At 48.0% G+C, this 14,387-nt stretch overlaps 5 protein-coding genes across 5 annotated transcripts; 2 read left to right on the top strand and 3 right to left on the bottom strand.

Annotated features, from left to right (window-relative positions):
- Positions 1-118: 118 nt before the first annotated feature.
- On the bottom strand, positions 119-1,748 carry FVEG_00417 (hypothetical protein). The gene is made up of 3 exons (XM_018886886.1): positions 1,437-1,748; positions 956-1,387; positions 119-907 (listed from the first exon to the last, which is right to left on the bottom strand). The coding sequence occupies exons 1-3, from the start codon at positions 1,511-1,513 to the stop codon at positions 673-675; spliced, it is 744 nt and encodes a 247-aa protein (XP_018742541.1). The 5' UTR covers positions 1,514-1,748; the 3' UTR covers positions 119-672.
- A 1,321-nt stretch (positions 1,749-3,069) lies between these two features.
- On the top strand, positions 3,070-4,230 carry FVEG_00418 (hypothetical protein). Its single transcript, XM_018886887.1, has 4 exons — positions 3,070-3,259; positions 3,314-3,360; positions 3,411-3,448; positions 3,495-4,230. Exons 1-4 carry the CDS (start codon positions 3,181-3,183, stop codon positions 4,054-4,056), a joined length of 726 nt encoding a protein of 241 aa, XP_018742542.1. The 5' UTR covers positions 3,070-3,180; the 3' UTR covers positions 4,057-4,230.
- FVEG_14659 (hypothetical protein) lies at positions 4,051-5,958 on the bottom strand. Its single transcript, XM_018903604.1, has 4 exons — positions 5,867-5,958; positions 5,319-5,816; positions 5,183-5,263; positions 4,051-5,130 (listed from the first exon to the last, which is right to left on the bottom strand). The coding sequence occupies exons 1-4, from the start codon at positions 5,874-5,876 to the stop codon at positions 4,163-4,165; spliced, it is 1,557 nt and encodes a 518-aa protein (XP_018742543.1). The 5' UTR covers positions 5,877-5,958; the 3' UTR covers positions 4,051-4,162.
- Positions 5,959-6,083: 125 nt separating this feature from the next.
- Positions 6,084-7,703, top strand: FVEG_00422 (hypothetical protein). Its single transcript, XM_018886888.1, has 4 exons — positions 6,084-6,485; positions 6,537-6,985; positions 7,038-7,131; positions 7,186-7,703. The coding sequence occupies exons 2-4, from the start codon at positions 6,868-6,870 to the stop codon at positions 7,424-7,426; spliced, it is 453 nt and encodes a 150-aa protein (XP_018742544.1). The 5' UTR covers positions 6,084-6,485; positions 6,537-6,867; the 3' UTR covers positions 7,427-7,703.
- On the bottom strand, positions 7,575-9,923 carry FVEG_14660 (nitric oxide dioxygenase). Its single transcript, XM_018903605.1, has one exon. The coding sequence runs from the start codon at positions 9,400-9,402 to the stop codon at positions 8,035-8,037; it is 1,368 nt and encodes a 455-aa protein (XP_018742545.1). The 5' UTR covers positions 9,403-9,923; the 3' UTR covers positions 7,575-8,034.
- Positions 9,924-14,387: the final 4,464 nt, after the last annotated feature.

Here is a 14,387-nt window from a genome sequence, read left to right as displayed (position 1 = left end):
TCGTACGAGGTGTTTTAGGCGTATCTTTTCTCAATTGGGTCTGTTTTTGTCCAAGTCCCCGGTACTGAGATCCCAACTGATCCAGAGTTATACGGCCCTGATTCTGGGTTTGACGGGGTGCTGTAAAGACACCTACAGGGGGTGGGCACCTGTCGTTAAAACTAATTTACAGCAGCACAAAATGTCACAGCCACTCTCTACAGACTGATAAAGCATTCATGTAATCCAATACTAGATTTAATTGAGATCTGACAGGGCAGGGCAGAAAATAAGCATCTGACAGGCCCCGTGGCACAGCCAAGCCGTTGGCTTCTCAAACACGGATCAACATTCTCACAGTTTATGATTGGCCAGGCGAAGCCATCATTAGCCATCGACAATCATATAAGTAAGTACTTATAAAAGTCTGCCTGATAAGACTTGCAAACGAAGCCATCGTCGAGATCTGTCTATTTCTCTCTCCGACAGTAGTCTTGCTGGAGGGAACACTTATAACCGTGCACTTACACTTCGTGAACGTGATATTCATGCCTCAAAAACCAAACCAAATGCTGTGGTGAGTCTATATCTTGTAATTTAGATATGGAACTCGATCAACATCTCCTCCCTCTTTTTGAACACCATTTCTCATCCTGGTATCAATCTCCTCACTATTATTCATACGAATCAATTTTAACCTCTCGTCGAGCTACTGGACATGCTAGGTGAGTGAGCAGGGCCATACCTCGATACCTCCCTCAGATAATCCGGTGTCCCTTGAGGCTTCATCTGATTAGATCCCCATTTTCGAATTGCCACCTTGTAGTCACAAATACTGCAGTAGTGAGCAGTGTGAGAGTGCCACTTCCCAACATAAGGAACAGCCGCGCCGGCTATTGTTGTGAATCCGAGGACTGTTGCAGAGACACTAGAGATTGTTAGATTCAAAATTCTTGAACTGCTTGGGGGAGCTTACTGTGTCATTTTTGAAGATACCTTCTTCACTCGTGTCTCTGCACGATGTCTGCAGAACGGACAATCCACAAACTTTGGGTGGTCTCCAAGCTGATCCAGTGGTGTCACATACGTTACGACCTCATTGCTGTTTAACGGTGGTAGTTGCGGTGACTGAGTGACGAAGCCGGGATGTTGTGGCTGAACATAACCGTTTGAGCCGTAGGGATAGGGTTGCTGAGGTTGTGGTGTTATAGAAGACGGACGAATTGGCAGTGGAGGTGCAGGTTCATATTTGTCGAGTGTTGTGACTGGAATAGGAGCTTCGTTGTATCGTTTGTCTGTTTCTGAGTCCACTGGTATCGGAGCATCGTAGTATTCTGTGGGATTCAAGGGTTGATTTGAGTGGACAACTTCTGGGAGACCTTCATCGTGGACAACGGTGCGAATTACTCTGTGTCAAGTTAGCTAATGGAAGAGAAATAGAGCTGTTGTTTACCGACCTTGAAGTTGTGGGACGTTGTTGCAAGTCTGGCGTTTCCAGCGTGTTGGGCTGTGTAGTGCTTTGTATCGTGGCCATTATGTTGTTATGTTTGCACTTATCGCTGTAAAATCTGAAGAGACAAGAGCTGCAAGAAATCGAAGAAGTGAGGTGGGGGCATAAGGGTCTCTTGTATGCAATGCAAGGAGCTAATTCTAGGCACAAAGAGTAGGATTCAACGCCTACTACGTCGTGCAGATGATTTGTAGGTAGCAAGGCTCAGTGGCTGTGTCTTAGCCCAAGGTTCAACCAACAATACTGCTTGCTGTCTGTGACGTCGAAGGATTTGGACCATGTTGAAATGGTCTGTTTCCGGGGGCTGAGTGGTGCTTGCATAACGACAGGGGTTACGGAGGTCCCTACCAAAAGTTTTGTCCTGGCCCCCTGTCTATAAGACAGGGATATAGCCAATCAAAAGCTAGTTAGATACTACGGTACTTTGAACTTATCTTATCAGCCCTGAAAGCTCTATAGATTATGCCCTAGAATCCACTATAACTAATAGTTATAGCGCTTAGCTTGCTATCGATAACTGACTCCTTGTACCTTTTAGTACTGATAGGGGATACCCCTGCTAGCACCTTTTAGCTTGACAGGGGGCCAGGACAAAACTTTTGGTAGGGACCTCCGTAGATGCTTAGCTAGATCCTGTCGCTCTCGCACTCGCTCCCCACTATCTTGGCCTTTTTTGTTAGTGATGGCACGGAATTCCGTGTTGACTTTTATCCCCATAAGGCTGAGGGAGATCCATAAAGCCAAGTTGATGGTGTAGCCGACATAGATGGCGGTTTCATGTTGTGCTATTGGCGATAACGATACGTGAGCATAAAGCTCTGCATGGTGGCAACCACTATCTCTCTAATGAATAGAAAACCCAAGTTTGTTTAGGTTGGAGCCTTGCCAACTTGACTTGGCCTTGTGTTTGTATATTGAGCATCATGGTTGCAGTGCCTCGTTTGAAAATACTGACGTTGTCACTTATCCCTTGTCATCATGAAAAAACTGTCGGGTGTACCGCAGAATTGCCTCCTACATCAAATTGTATAATGGATATGTCGCCTTGCTGATCGACGCAGTGTTTGTCTTGCCTTGGGTAGAGTGGTGTACTCATGATGACAGCTCAAAACTCGCCACTTATAGTCTTATACTGCTTCACTTGATTTTCCCGGTCCCCAAACTTGGATGCCTAGTCTGGACTCTCCCTCCAATAAGTCGAGATTAGGCATATAGTAAAATAGAAATATCTATACAGGCTATTAGTTACTGAATGTTCTGTCAACAAAGGATATTGTATGATACAGTTTGATGTCTGAGAATGGAATCTATGGCTTATGCTTACACTCCCGAGCCAGAAACAGGGGTCCATCCCTCATCGTCATTACACATGGTTGACAACACCGTGTCTGCACAGTACAGAGGTTGTCCCTGACAAAGAATAAATTCTGTCGATTTCTTTCAAGATAGTCTCGAGTTGCATGTTTCAAAGATCAACGCCGATTCGTTGATTAAATTCCTCGGCCTAGAACCGAAGATCTCCATCTATGACAGCTCAGCTCCCCACTATTGCCCCTCCTTCCTCCCCCTCATGAGCTTGGAGCTCGTGTAAATTAACCGATAATGACATCGTAAAGGACCTCTTTGATCTTTACAACTTTCACTTCACTCGTTGCAAAAGACAAACAATTCACCATCACCAATAACTCACAATGTCATCTGAGCAACACGTCCTCTTTGATCTCCCAAGCCGAGATCCTGTCGGTGCTTGGTCTCTCAACCCATGGAAGAGTGAGTCAAGCTGCTGCTGCTGCTCCTCATGACATATTACTAATTGCGCAATAGCTCGATTTCTCTTGAACTTCAAGGGAATCGATTACAAGACCGAATGGGTACGTCAGGAACCCCTCAGTAGCCGTTTCTCTTATTGATCAATGACCAGCTCGAGTACCCCGACATCAAGCCCACTCTTGAGCCTCAGTAAGTAGTCAATGTCACTCACAGCAACTCAACTAACACTCGTCAGTGTCCCCGCCAACCCATCCACTGGAACATGGACCATCCCAACCGTCAAGTTCCCCAATGGAGAATACATCATGGACTCCAACGCGATTCTCGAGCGCGTCGAGAAGGACCACCCTGAGCCCTCCATTCACAAGGACTCACCCGTCCTCGCCAAGCTCTTCTCAATCATGCCGAATATTATGGGCGCCCTTCGTCCTGTCTACTTCTACACCGTGCCCAACAACATCCTCAGCGAAAAGAGCGTCCCTTACTGGCACGAGACACGATCCAAGATGGCCGGCCAGCCTATTGATGAGCTTCACAAGGAGAAGGGCGGCCAACAGGCTTGGGATAACGCCAAGGCACATATCCACGAGGTTGAGGCTCTGTTGAAGGAGAACTCAGAGGGGCCTTTCTTCTTGGGAAAGACTCCTAGCTATGCTGACTTTGTCTGGGGTGGCTTCTTGATCTTCATGCAGCGTAACAACATCATTGAGGAAGTGTACAAGATCAGTGGTGATAGCCAGCTTCACAAGGACCTTCTCGAGGCTACCGCTCCCTGGCACAAGCGAAATGACCACTGAAGCATACATTATCGAAGTTATAGGGATACATGTTGACGAGAGAAACGAGATACAGCTTAGAGAAATAAAGTCACAAAATATACACCTCGAAATAAAGCAACACTCATCAAAGACTAGTTCCACCATCCTCATCATCAAAGTCCGACTCCTCCAGACTGTTATTCGGCGAGTCCAGACTGAGCCCCGTAGCAAAACCCTCGCCCAGTTCCTCGACATCGGGCAGATCACCAACACTCAATTCCGTCTGAACATCCGTATACCGCACCGACATAAGAGGGTGAGTGCTCGAGTCATGCCTTTTACCCTCGGAGTTCCTCAGGACCAAGATCCCAAAAGCATCCTGCCGAATCTTCTCTATCATTGAGTTGAAGATGCTCTGTCGTCGTTTTTGACCTAAAGTCCCGTCGGATTCGTGAAGATCTGGAAATCGCCAGTTGATGTAAAGGTTACCATGGCCTGCTCGAGTGCGGATACCGTTGTGTTGGCCTGCAGTGTCGAAGTAGTAGCGGCAAAGCTGGCATGCCGGCTTACTGCTCCCAATGTAGCTCCAGTCATGGAAGAAAGTGACCCTTGGATGATGTTCCCGGGCCAGTCCTCGGTTGAGGGCCATTATCCACTCGAGAACCAATATTTCGCAGTGTACGATTGGCCTGAAAGTAAATTTGGTGCACTGAGTTTGTATACGGTCATCTAAGTCAAACATCCTCTGCAGGTTCTCTGCAAGATCGCAATATTGCTGTCGTGAAGCTTCGTTGCTGCTCATACGCCCGATGATGTTGGAAGCTTTTTCGCTCTTCTTGCCAAGAGGGTTGGGTTCTGCCTGGCTGGACTTTACTGGAACAACTTCGAACTCCTGGAAGATATCTGGCCATTCTGTCTCTGCTGCGATGAGATCTTGAACAGTTTTCTTGTAGCTCTGAAGACGTGATATGCTGTGTCGCAACTCAGACCAGCATACGAAGCTCCGGCCTTCGCTGAAGCGGCCGTTGGTGGCTCGTATGTCGATGTAGCTCTTGACGTCACGGGTAAGAAACCTGTCGAGCACAAACTGAATCGTGCTGTAAGTTTCTAAGTCTGGACCATGATTAGTTCCCGTATGGCGATACACAAGACCAATGTGTCTCACACTCGTTATCGCCCATGTTCTTGAATGTTAAATCCTCGATAACACTACCAAGAGTCCTCAAACCCTCCTCAACCGAGGTGTCTATATCGCTTGTTAGCCTTATTCTGCATCTTGGCATATGGACAGTCTAACTTACCGGCTGTGTCTGTTTGCAGCTGGCAGTACTCCAAGCAATCCGCAATGCTCCTCGCCTTCAGTACGTTCAGATAGAAGTTGATCCTAGGCGAGTTGAATGAGAGAATCTTCTTCAGAGTTTCACTCTGAACAGTGTTCTTCTTCGCCAGAGGAAATGTATGGAAGTCACACAGACTTGTCAGAACCGTTGTCAGGAGATCTCGTGTGTCGTCGAGGTCTCCATCGGAGATCTGATTGCAAGCAAAGACGTATTTGTACTTTTCTTCCTCGTCGAGTATAGCGATTGAAGTGACGGTCTTGCCGCCTTTTGTGCTATCGCAGATACTGGCTAGTTTGTGAAGAAAGTGATGATATCGCTCTTCTTCGGTTCTTGGACGATCTGGGACCTCAGCAGGGCGAAGAGCGCCTTGTTCGTGGGTGATCTCAGTAAGAGCCTTGTACAGGACTATGGGTTCATAGAGACGGCGCTTTTGCCTTGACTTGAGCGAGATTATGTCGTCTGCCGACTGTTGGTTATTGCAAATCTCATTGACGTAAGGGCCGGCCTACCAGTAGTCATGTTTGGGCGTGCTATCAAGGGCCTTGTTTGTGCAATAAGTTGGAGTGTATGCTCGACAAGAGCAGTTTGCGTCTACCAAAGTCAGCCATTGTGTGAAAGTCTTGCTCTTATATAGCTTCTGATCATCCAAGACATCCAGGCTTTCAGCTCCCCTGACTTTTTACACTCTTTCAGACCACAAGATCTGCCTTGTCCAAGCCTCATGTCGGGGGCCGGCCAGTTTGGGAGGCCCATCAGTCAATCACATCGCATCATGCGGGGTGACCAACAAACTGCATCTCCCCTTAGCCGGCCTCCAATGTTTTTGATCGCCTTATCTAACATTTATCTTGATTCAATCCTCCAACCAAAATGATGGATCTCAACGCATTTGGCCTGTATTTGGGTCGCAAATGTCGGACGAGGCAGAGTCGTGATATCGCGACTTGTCTCATATCCTCGCTTCGCCATTGAGTATTCCGCCTTTCGGTATCTGGTGCCTTCTATCTTGTTCTCAGCTCCCCTCTTGTTCATGTATGAATCGAGTCATCTCTGTCAAACATCGCAGAGATGAGAATGTGCTGTCGGCCCCCGGCCCCCGGCCGGCCTCCAAAGAGTCTCTTTTAATGAGTATAAATCTACCTCGAATATTCTCACAAGAGCTAATACCAAGGCCTTCAGATCCATTCAGTGATACTCTTCATCCTTTCAGCTTTTCTACAAGTCATACTCTCAGAGTTACAACATCCTGGACATGTCACGACGAAGCGACCGTTCTCACAGACATAGTCGTTCCAGCAGATCTCAACAATCTCAACAGGACGACATTCCCATTGACCCCAATCTGGTTCCCGAAACCTCATACCCTGGATACACTGATACCCAGGGCTTTAACTCGTACAGCCAGGCTGGTCCAAGTCAAAGCCAGTAGAGCGCTGACTCACAAGTCTCTGACTTCAACTCAGGTGTATACGCAACAGCCTCGAGTGCCCCAGAGACTCAGGACCCAAGCATGTTGTATTACATGACACAGCAACCTGCAACTGTCAACCCCAACGAGGTTCTTCTGAGTTCAGGGTCTGGTTATGCAACCCAGAATTACCCCAGCTCTTACCCAACTGCCGATCCTAGTATGTTACATCCATCTCTAGTTGAAACAGAAACAAGCTGACGACATCTCAGCTCTACCAGAGGCTTCATCGTCTACGGCCCAGGGCACCACTCCGCACTACTGTTCAGAATGTGACCGCTCCTTCGGCGGCAACAGAGACTTGAAGTAAGTTAAGTTTGAAAACATGAAACAAAGGATGTTTTGACTAATACGACGTAGCAAGCACATGAAAACCCACAACAAGCCTGTCAAATGCAAAGCCGATCCCAACTGCAACGTCACCAAGGCAGAGCAACGGGACATGGATCGCCACTACCAGACCTCTCACAGAACCTACGCGGCAAGCAAGGGTATTCTCACCGAGGAAAGGATCTGTGGATTTGAGGGGTGTAGATCAAAGTTTACGAGGCAGGACAATCTGCTCAAGCATTGGAAGAAGTTTCACAACTACGAGCAGTAACGGAACGGCCGGTGTTGTTCTTTAGTTTCTCCTATCTTTTACTAGCATATGCGGCTTTTTCCTTTGTTCGTCATCTATCTCCTGATTTCAGATGTTTTTGGCCAGCCTACTCCGTACCCTGCCGTGCTACCGGAGCGGGCAAACACGGGGGATCGCTTGAGAAGTGAGTACGGGACCACGTAAACGCCAAGTTGTTCACTCATTATTTGGTATAGTTGTAGTTATATAGATAGAGTATCATGTTTCAGCATGTTTGCTTATTCAGGTAGAACAATGAAATTCTGTTGATTTCTCTATTCGCTTTCTAGACACCACCCATCCCAATCCCATCCCAAATCTCGTACTTTTCCTTCCCGCCGTTTCGTTCAGGTAAACCCAATGCGTCCTCGAAACCCCTTAATCTTGTAGTGTAGAAGTAGAACATGTATTATGATTTGACAGAGAATATTTGTCATCAAAGGGAATCTTGTGAGAGATACAACAATAAAGAACAAGATATGCGCCGAACCCATAACGCCTCATCACTTCCCATAATCTAACCCATGACCGAGAGATGCCCCGCAAATAGTTTCATGTTTTTGTTCGTTCAGCTCAGATAAGGTCCAAACTCATGAGAAGGGGCAAGTAGCACCATTCGTAGAGATAGCTCCGGAACTAGGGCATCGGGCCTCACTGCCGTTGATGGAATTTGCCTTTGACGAAGAGCCGATGCTCAGGTTGTCGACCTTGAACTCCATGTCACCAGTACTGAAGAGCTCAAAATGCATGCGAGGGGCATCGACCTTTTGAGCCTTGAGGTACTCGGCCATCTCAAGCATGAACTGCTCAGGACCGCAGATGTAGTACTCGGTAGAGCTGTTGCAGAGGTAGAGATCTTCCTTGTCGACCTTGGCAAGATCCATGCGGAAGTCGTGGTCATAGGTGATACCGTAGACGTCGGACTCGGCGAGATGGGTCTTGAAGATGTTGGTGCGGAAACTGGGGCGGTTGCGGGCGATGCGTCGGACTTGGTCGTAAAAGGGGACGGAGCGGCGAGAGCCATGGATCCAGGAGACAGGACGGTGAGGCTGGCGCTCGGAGACAGTGTTCAGGATGGACATCATGGGAGTGACACCAACACCGGCGGAGATGAGAACGATAGGAACGTTGGAAGTGTTGGACATGTCGAGGTAGAACTCGCCAGCGGGGTGAGTCAACTCAACGATATCGCCCTCGTCCTTCATGTCGATAAGGAGGTTGGAGACAACACCAGGGTTGAGGGCATCGCCTCCGAGATATCGACCGTTGCGGGTCATGTGAAGTCCTTCGTCTCGCTTGACGGTGACACGGTAGTAGTCAGGTCGAGGAGCCTCGCTCAGGGAGTACTGGCGAGACTGAACGTAGCCCTTGTCGGCAATGGGTACCTGAACAGAGACATACTGTCCAGGCTGGAAGGGAGGAAGACGCTTGCCGTCGACAGGAACGAGGTAGAAGGAGTAGATATCATCAGACTCCTCAACCTTCTTCTCGATGCGGAACTTGCGGTAGCCCTGCCACTTGCCAAAGTCACGATAGAGCTGAGCCTCACGGCCGATGAGCATCTTGGCAAGCATCCAGTAGGCCTTCTGCCAAGCCTCTCTGACCTGCGGTGTCATGGCAGGACCGAGGACTTCAGCGAAGGCGGCGATGAGATACTTCTCGACGATGCCATAATGCTCTGGCTTGATGCCCAGGGAGCAGTGCTTGTGGCACATGCGTTCCATCTTGGGGATGAGCTCTGTGATGTGGTTGATGTTGTTGGCGTAGCTGAGGATGACGGCAGTGAGGGCACGAGGCTGGCGACCGTTGGCCTGGTTGACGGTGTTGAAGTAGTCGTTGAGCTCGGGGTGATCACGGAGCATGTTGCGGTAGAAGATGGTGGTGATGCGCTCTCCGTGGTCGGTAAGGGCGGGGATGGTGCCCCGGATGAGCCTGGTTTGTTGATATGACAGAGCCATTGTGAAGAGTATGAGGTACTACAGTTGGAGTAGTAGTAAAGAGTCCTCTAAGAAGGTAGAGGTTGAGTATGTAATAGACAGAGTCTTGAGAAACGTCGACAATGCTTCGTGCAACTGCTGTAGCTGTCGAGGTTGGTAGAGTAGCAGATGAGTAAAGGAATGAGATGTTGTAATGAAGCAGAGTTCGTCAGTCGAGACATGAATCTGGGAGGGGAGTCGTCCCCAGATATTATATCCTCCTCCTCCGTCTCCTCCTCCTCATGGCTCATGGCCATGACACAGCAAGGGCATGGTATCGTATGGCATGGATATTGAGATATCACACGCCCCCAGTTGAATTAGAGTGGACGGACGGGGTGATACACCCACAAACAGAAATTATAGCCATAGAGAAAAAGAAAAGAAAGAAAATTCGAGCTTCTCCACAAGCCGTCTATTCCTCGTGGTAGACCTAGCAGTACCCCCAGGCGATAGAGGGTGTATCTAAGTGAGGGCGAAAAGTAAAAAAAGCGAAGTGGATGGATGTTGGGAAATCCAAGCTCAGGAAGTCGTACGATAGAACAGCTGGGATCCATTGTTAGTTCCCTTTGGGTGGGTGGAGGTTTTTCTGTTAGTGGGGCCAGGCCCTGTAAGCTCCAGGCCTCTCCTTGCTTTTGGGAGTGGCCCGGCGGCTTCCACTGAAGGCCACAGTGAGGATGAATCTTTTAGGGAAGTCTTGGCTACGAATATGGTCCGAGGACAGAAACAGGTGAGAAACGAGGCTGATCCAGATTCTAGATTCGGTAACCAAATCACAAGAAAACTCTCTTTTTAGTCAACTTTGACTCGACTTGACAGCTCGAGTTAAAGGCTTGACGGATATGGCGTGTGGCAAAGGCAGTTATTTCCATGATACTCAAGTCAGAGCACAAGCCATACAAGGCCAGCTTGACTCTAGTTTCACCTCTAAAACGACATAAAGAATGCCCATCACTAACTAACTTAGTTCCCTTCCAGTAGCTCTCGATCCCAAAACTCTGTGGAGATCTACAGCTGAGTTACAGTAGCCAGCTAGGCAAGTATATCATCGACGGGGATATCTGCCGTCCATACAATCCCTAATCCCTAGGAGTCTTAAGCCATGCGGTAGCCACGCGAGACAACAACACGAATGCAACTCAACGCATGGCAACCACATGTTTGAGGAATGGAACGTCAGATGTGACCAACCGGAAGCGAGGGCCCAGAACTTGGAGGCGCTATTCTAGACAACTGCTTTGTAGCACGGCAAATCACAACAGACGAGAAGCAAACATTGTTCAGGCAAACAAACGACATGTAACTTAATGGCTTTCACAGCCTGTCTTCAGTAGACTCTCAAGACGTTGCAGGCTTATCAGTGACACTCAAATACGACATATCATGTACGAAAGGCGAAATATACAGCAAGTACATATTGGACTCCAAGGGCGAGAAGTTCCGAGATAGAACGAACGTCTAAACGCTCTGCATATTAATAAATAGCCGGTCTCAGAGCAATAAACCTCACCTGTTGCTCTCGGGAATAGCATGGCCTCACCTCAACATCAAAAAGACCTTTGCACCCCCAAACTCCCTGTCTACCACATTCCCCCGTAGCGTCCTGTCGGCACTAGTTTCGAGGTTACTACACCCCAAGGTTCGGGTTCGGTACCTGGGCTCGGGTCTTGACAGCCACTGTAAACTCTGTGTCCGGCCGTAGCGCGACAATAGAGAGCTATTGTGTGTGGCAGGTGGATTGATTTTGTATCATCACCGGCCGGCAGAGGATTGAGCTGAAGCCCAACGACGACACTAAAGAAAGCTGACAGTTGGCTGATTAAGACAGCTTCAGTTAACGAATCAAGGGTATCACGTTCACAGGTTGTGTAATCTCAATTCTTCCCCACGCGAAAATGCTAGGTCTAGGTCAGATACCTACCATTGACAAGAGTCCACTTCTCACGCGACCGTTAAGGTCTGCGTCATGGGAATCCTTTCCAGACCTTCAGATTGCCATATTACTACTGTGACTGCAGACCGAGGTTGTATTGCAGCTGAAGACCGAGTGTACGTAGTAAAGCTTGTGAGCAGAGGGATCGTCAGCGTTTTGACCAGAAGCGGCGTGTCAATTGTGCCACAATGATAGGCAATGGAATTCGGAGTTGGGATTGTGTGTTGGTTCGACCGAGGTACTCCGTACAGGACTAGAACTTGATCAGTGAATGCTTCCAGAAGACATTCGGAATTGCTCGATTACGGGACTAATCTCGTGTGCTGTGCCTGTGCCTGACATTAGAAGAACCCGGAACCATGCGAATAAGGGCATAGCTATTAGGCATACGTAGCTGTAGCCTGTAAGTACAACAACACAACAGCCCAACTTAATAAACAGTCCGGTCAATGCCGTCCGTCTGCTTCTCCATATTCGTTCCCGGAGACGTCAGAGGGAGACAGAGTGAAGGAGGCCTCGAGTATTCCGAATGGTCTGTGATTCCGATCTCATCAATGCAGGATGCATCTACGTACCAAGTCAGAGCTTCGTAAGTAACATAAAACACCTTCAGCCCGTACAGTACCGTAAGCTTTGGCTCCTCATAAAGATCCGCACCGACCACTCCTAGCTCCCGCCGCCCTTCAAACGTTGTCGAATCTCTCCGTGACTTATTCTTACGTCCGGGCTCAAATTAGCTGCTCTGTGCTTTTCTGAACCCCCATAGAATAGTCCGTCCTGAGTCTCATCTGTTTGACAGCTCCTCTGTAGATTGTCGGCCAAAGCCGGAGACGGAGGGGACGTCAGGCTGTCTTCCACCCGCATTCTTTGGTCTCTTCTTTTCTCAACGGCCGTTATTTCCCTTATTCTCGTTCTTTCTGAGGGGAAGCTTGCCCTTTCTCCGGTTGCTTTTGCTTTTTAGTCGGCTCAGGGCAGAGAAAAAAGGTGATTTCGAGAAAGTCTAAACTAGCGGCCCCCAGTCAAAGTCAACGATATAATTGGACCTTTTTACAGCGACAGCCCTGCCCTGGCTGGACTGAATTACAGTGACGCATGCAATGCATTTGCATTTACGGTCGCTCAAACAGAATAATAATGAAAGAAGCAATTCAGTTTATTTTATTAAAAGGATAGGAATCATAATGATATATCACAAATTATAGAATACATGTCTCCCAATTTCTTACCATCCATTACAGTCACACATGGCATCTGCATATCCCTATCCATAACCAACTGCACACCACAAATCTGATATGCTACGTGTACCTGCATCACGAGAGCACCCAAGATTCCCGATATCCATAGCCAAGAACCGTTCCTCGATGATCTAGATTAGTATTAGGTCCAACTGGATAAAGGACGAACCATCCATCCATTGCATCTCGAGCTCGCTAATATTAGCTAACGAGATGAGAACAAAATGACGGACACTCTTCCGCTTTAACGGAACACCACAAAGATTCATGAGGACTCACTCAGAATCTCCAGTTCCCAGCCAATAGACACTATCGTATTCTTGAAAAATCGGCAACACCGGCCAGACCTGCTTAATAGCAAAAACAGAGATGAAAAATCTTTCAACGGTCGAATCTCTTGGAGTCTTGCTTGGCGAGCGGTGCGCTTGGTCCAGTTCATACTTGTACGCGGTGGCTTCTCATCCACTAAGACTCATACATTATAAATATGTTAGAGACAGTAGATCTACCATGTAACCTACCCCGTGTCCATGTTCATGTTGGCATCAATGAATGTGGAAAAGATGAGAAACGATCCCCAATGTTCAAGGGCACCCACTGAAACTCGCTCGGCACACGGCGGATTCTCTCTCTCAGCCTTGGATAGATCAACACCAGCGTCTGTGTCTCTACTTGGTGCTCTAGGCTCTAGCTCAGTTATTGCCCAGGTATGGGGTATATACCGTACGACGGCACCGCCCGGGGTTTAGCTGGGAGGCTATCACACCCTTGTAAGTGACAGACCCCTGCTGCCACAAACTTTTTCCAACAGGCATGAGAGCCTCGTCGTGTGAAAGACGAACGTCAGTCCTTCAGCTAGAGAGTGCTCAAACCGGAATAGAATAGAGAATCCCAACGTTGAATTGAGTCCTTCTGATCATATCATATCATGGCAATTTCGTCATTTCTAGTGGCAGCACCTTTTTTCTTTCTTTTTCTTACCGTAGCACCCACTGCCCAGACAGTTTGAGACCAGCCATCTCGACATATTTTTTTACGATATATCACAAAGACTAAGAAAACTCTCTCTCTCGCTTCTCCAAAGATGATCGTTGCTTGCACGTTTGCACAGTTGCACTCGCGTATTCTCTCCCAAACATCCTAGTGATTCAGCATCTCACACTCACAAATTCCTCCGAGATGGCCCTGGTCTCTGCTCTCGGGCCTCTGGCATCTTCCAACCTTAGATCCAACAGATGAACAGGGCATCTGTGAGTCGACGATCCTGCGAAAACTGGAGAGGGACGACTCTCGTCATAACCCCTCTGAGATACTCGCATACCTGTGAACACATAGGCCCAGACATGCATCATACAGATATGGATCTCGCCGTCGGCCGAATATAATATGCACGAAAGAGACTCTTCCCCACAAGCCTCGTTTGTTCCCATATGCTGCAGCGTCTCCATTATCAAATAGAAGGCTACCAATATCATATCCCGTCAGCCTCTTTCTTTTCATATTTGCTATATCCAAGCGAACTATGCAGCCACATCAGTTCATAGCCGCACCAAAGGAAGAACACCAACACAACGAGACAACAGCAGAGACACCAAAGCTAATCACGGGCCGCCGTGTTCGGTTCGTCAGTTATCATAATCCGTTTGTAATCGAGTCATTAGTGTCGCACACAAACAAGATGAGCATCCCACTATTAAAAAGCCATTTGATGTACGATAACGGAAACGGCCGGGAAAAGGAAATATCGTCATTATACAGGCGCCACGCATGAGATAAAATATTTTCGTCAATACTCG

The sequence above is a fragment of the Fusarium verticillioides genome, chromosome 1 (assembly GCF_000149555.1).
Source record: "Fusarium verticillioides 7600 chromosome 1, whole genome shotgun sequence".
NCBI lineage: Eukaryota > Fungi > Ascomycota > Sordariomycetes > Hypocreales > Nectriaceae > Fusarium > Fusarium verticillioides.
This window is presented reverse-complemented; position numbering and strand designations above follow the sequence as displayed.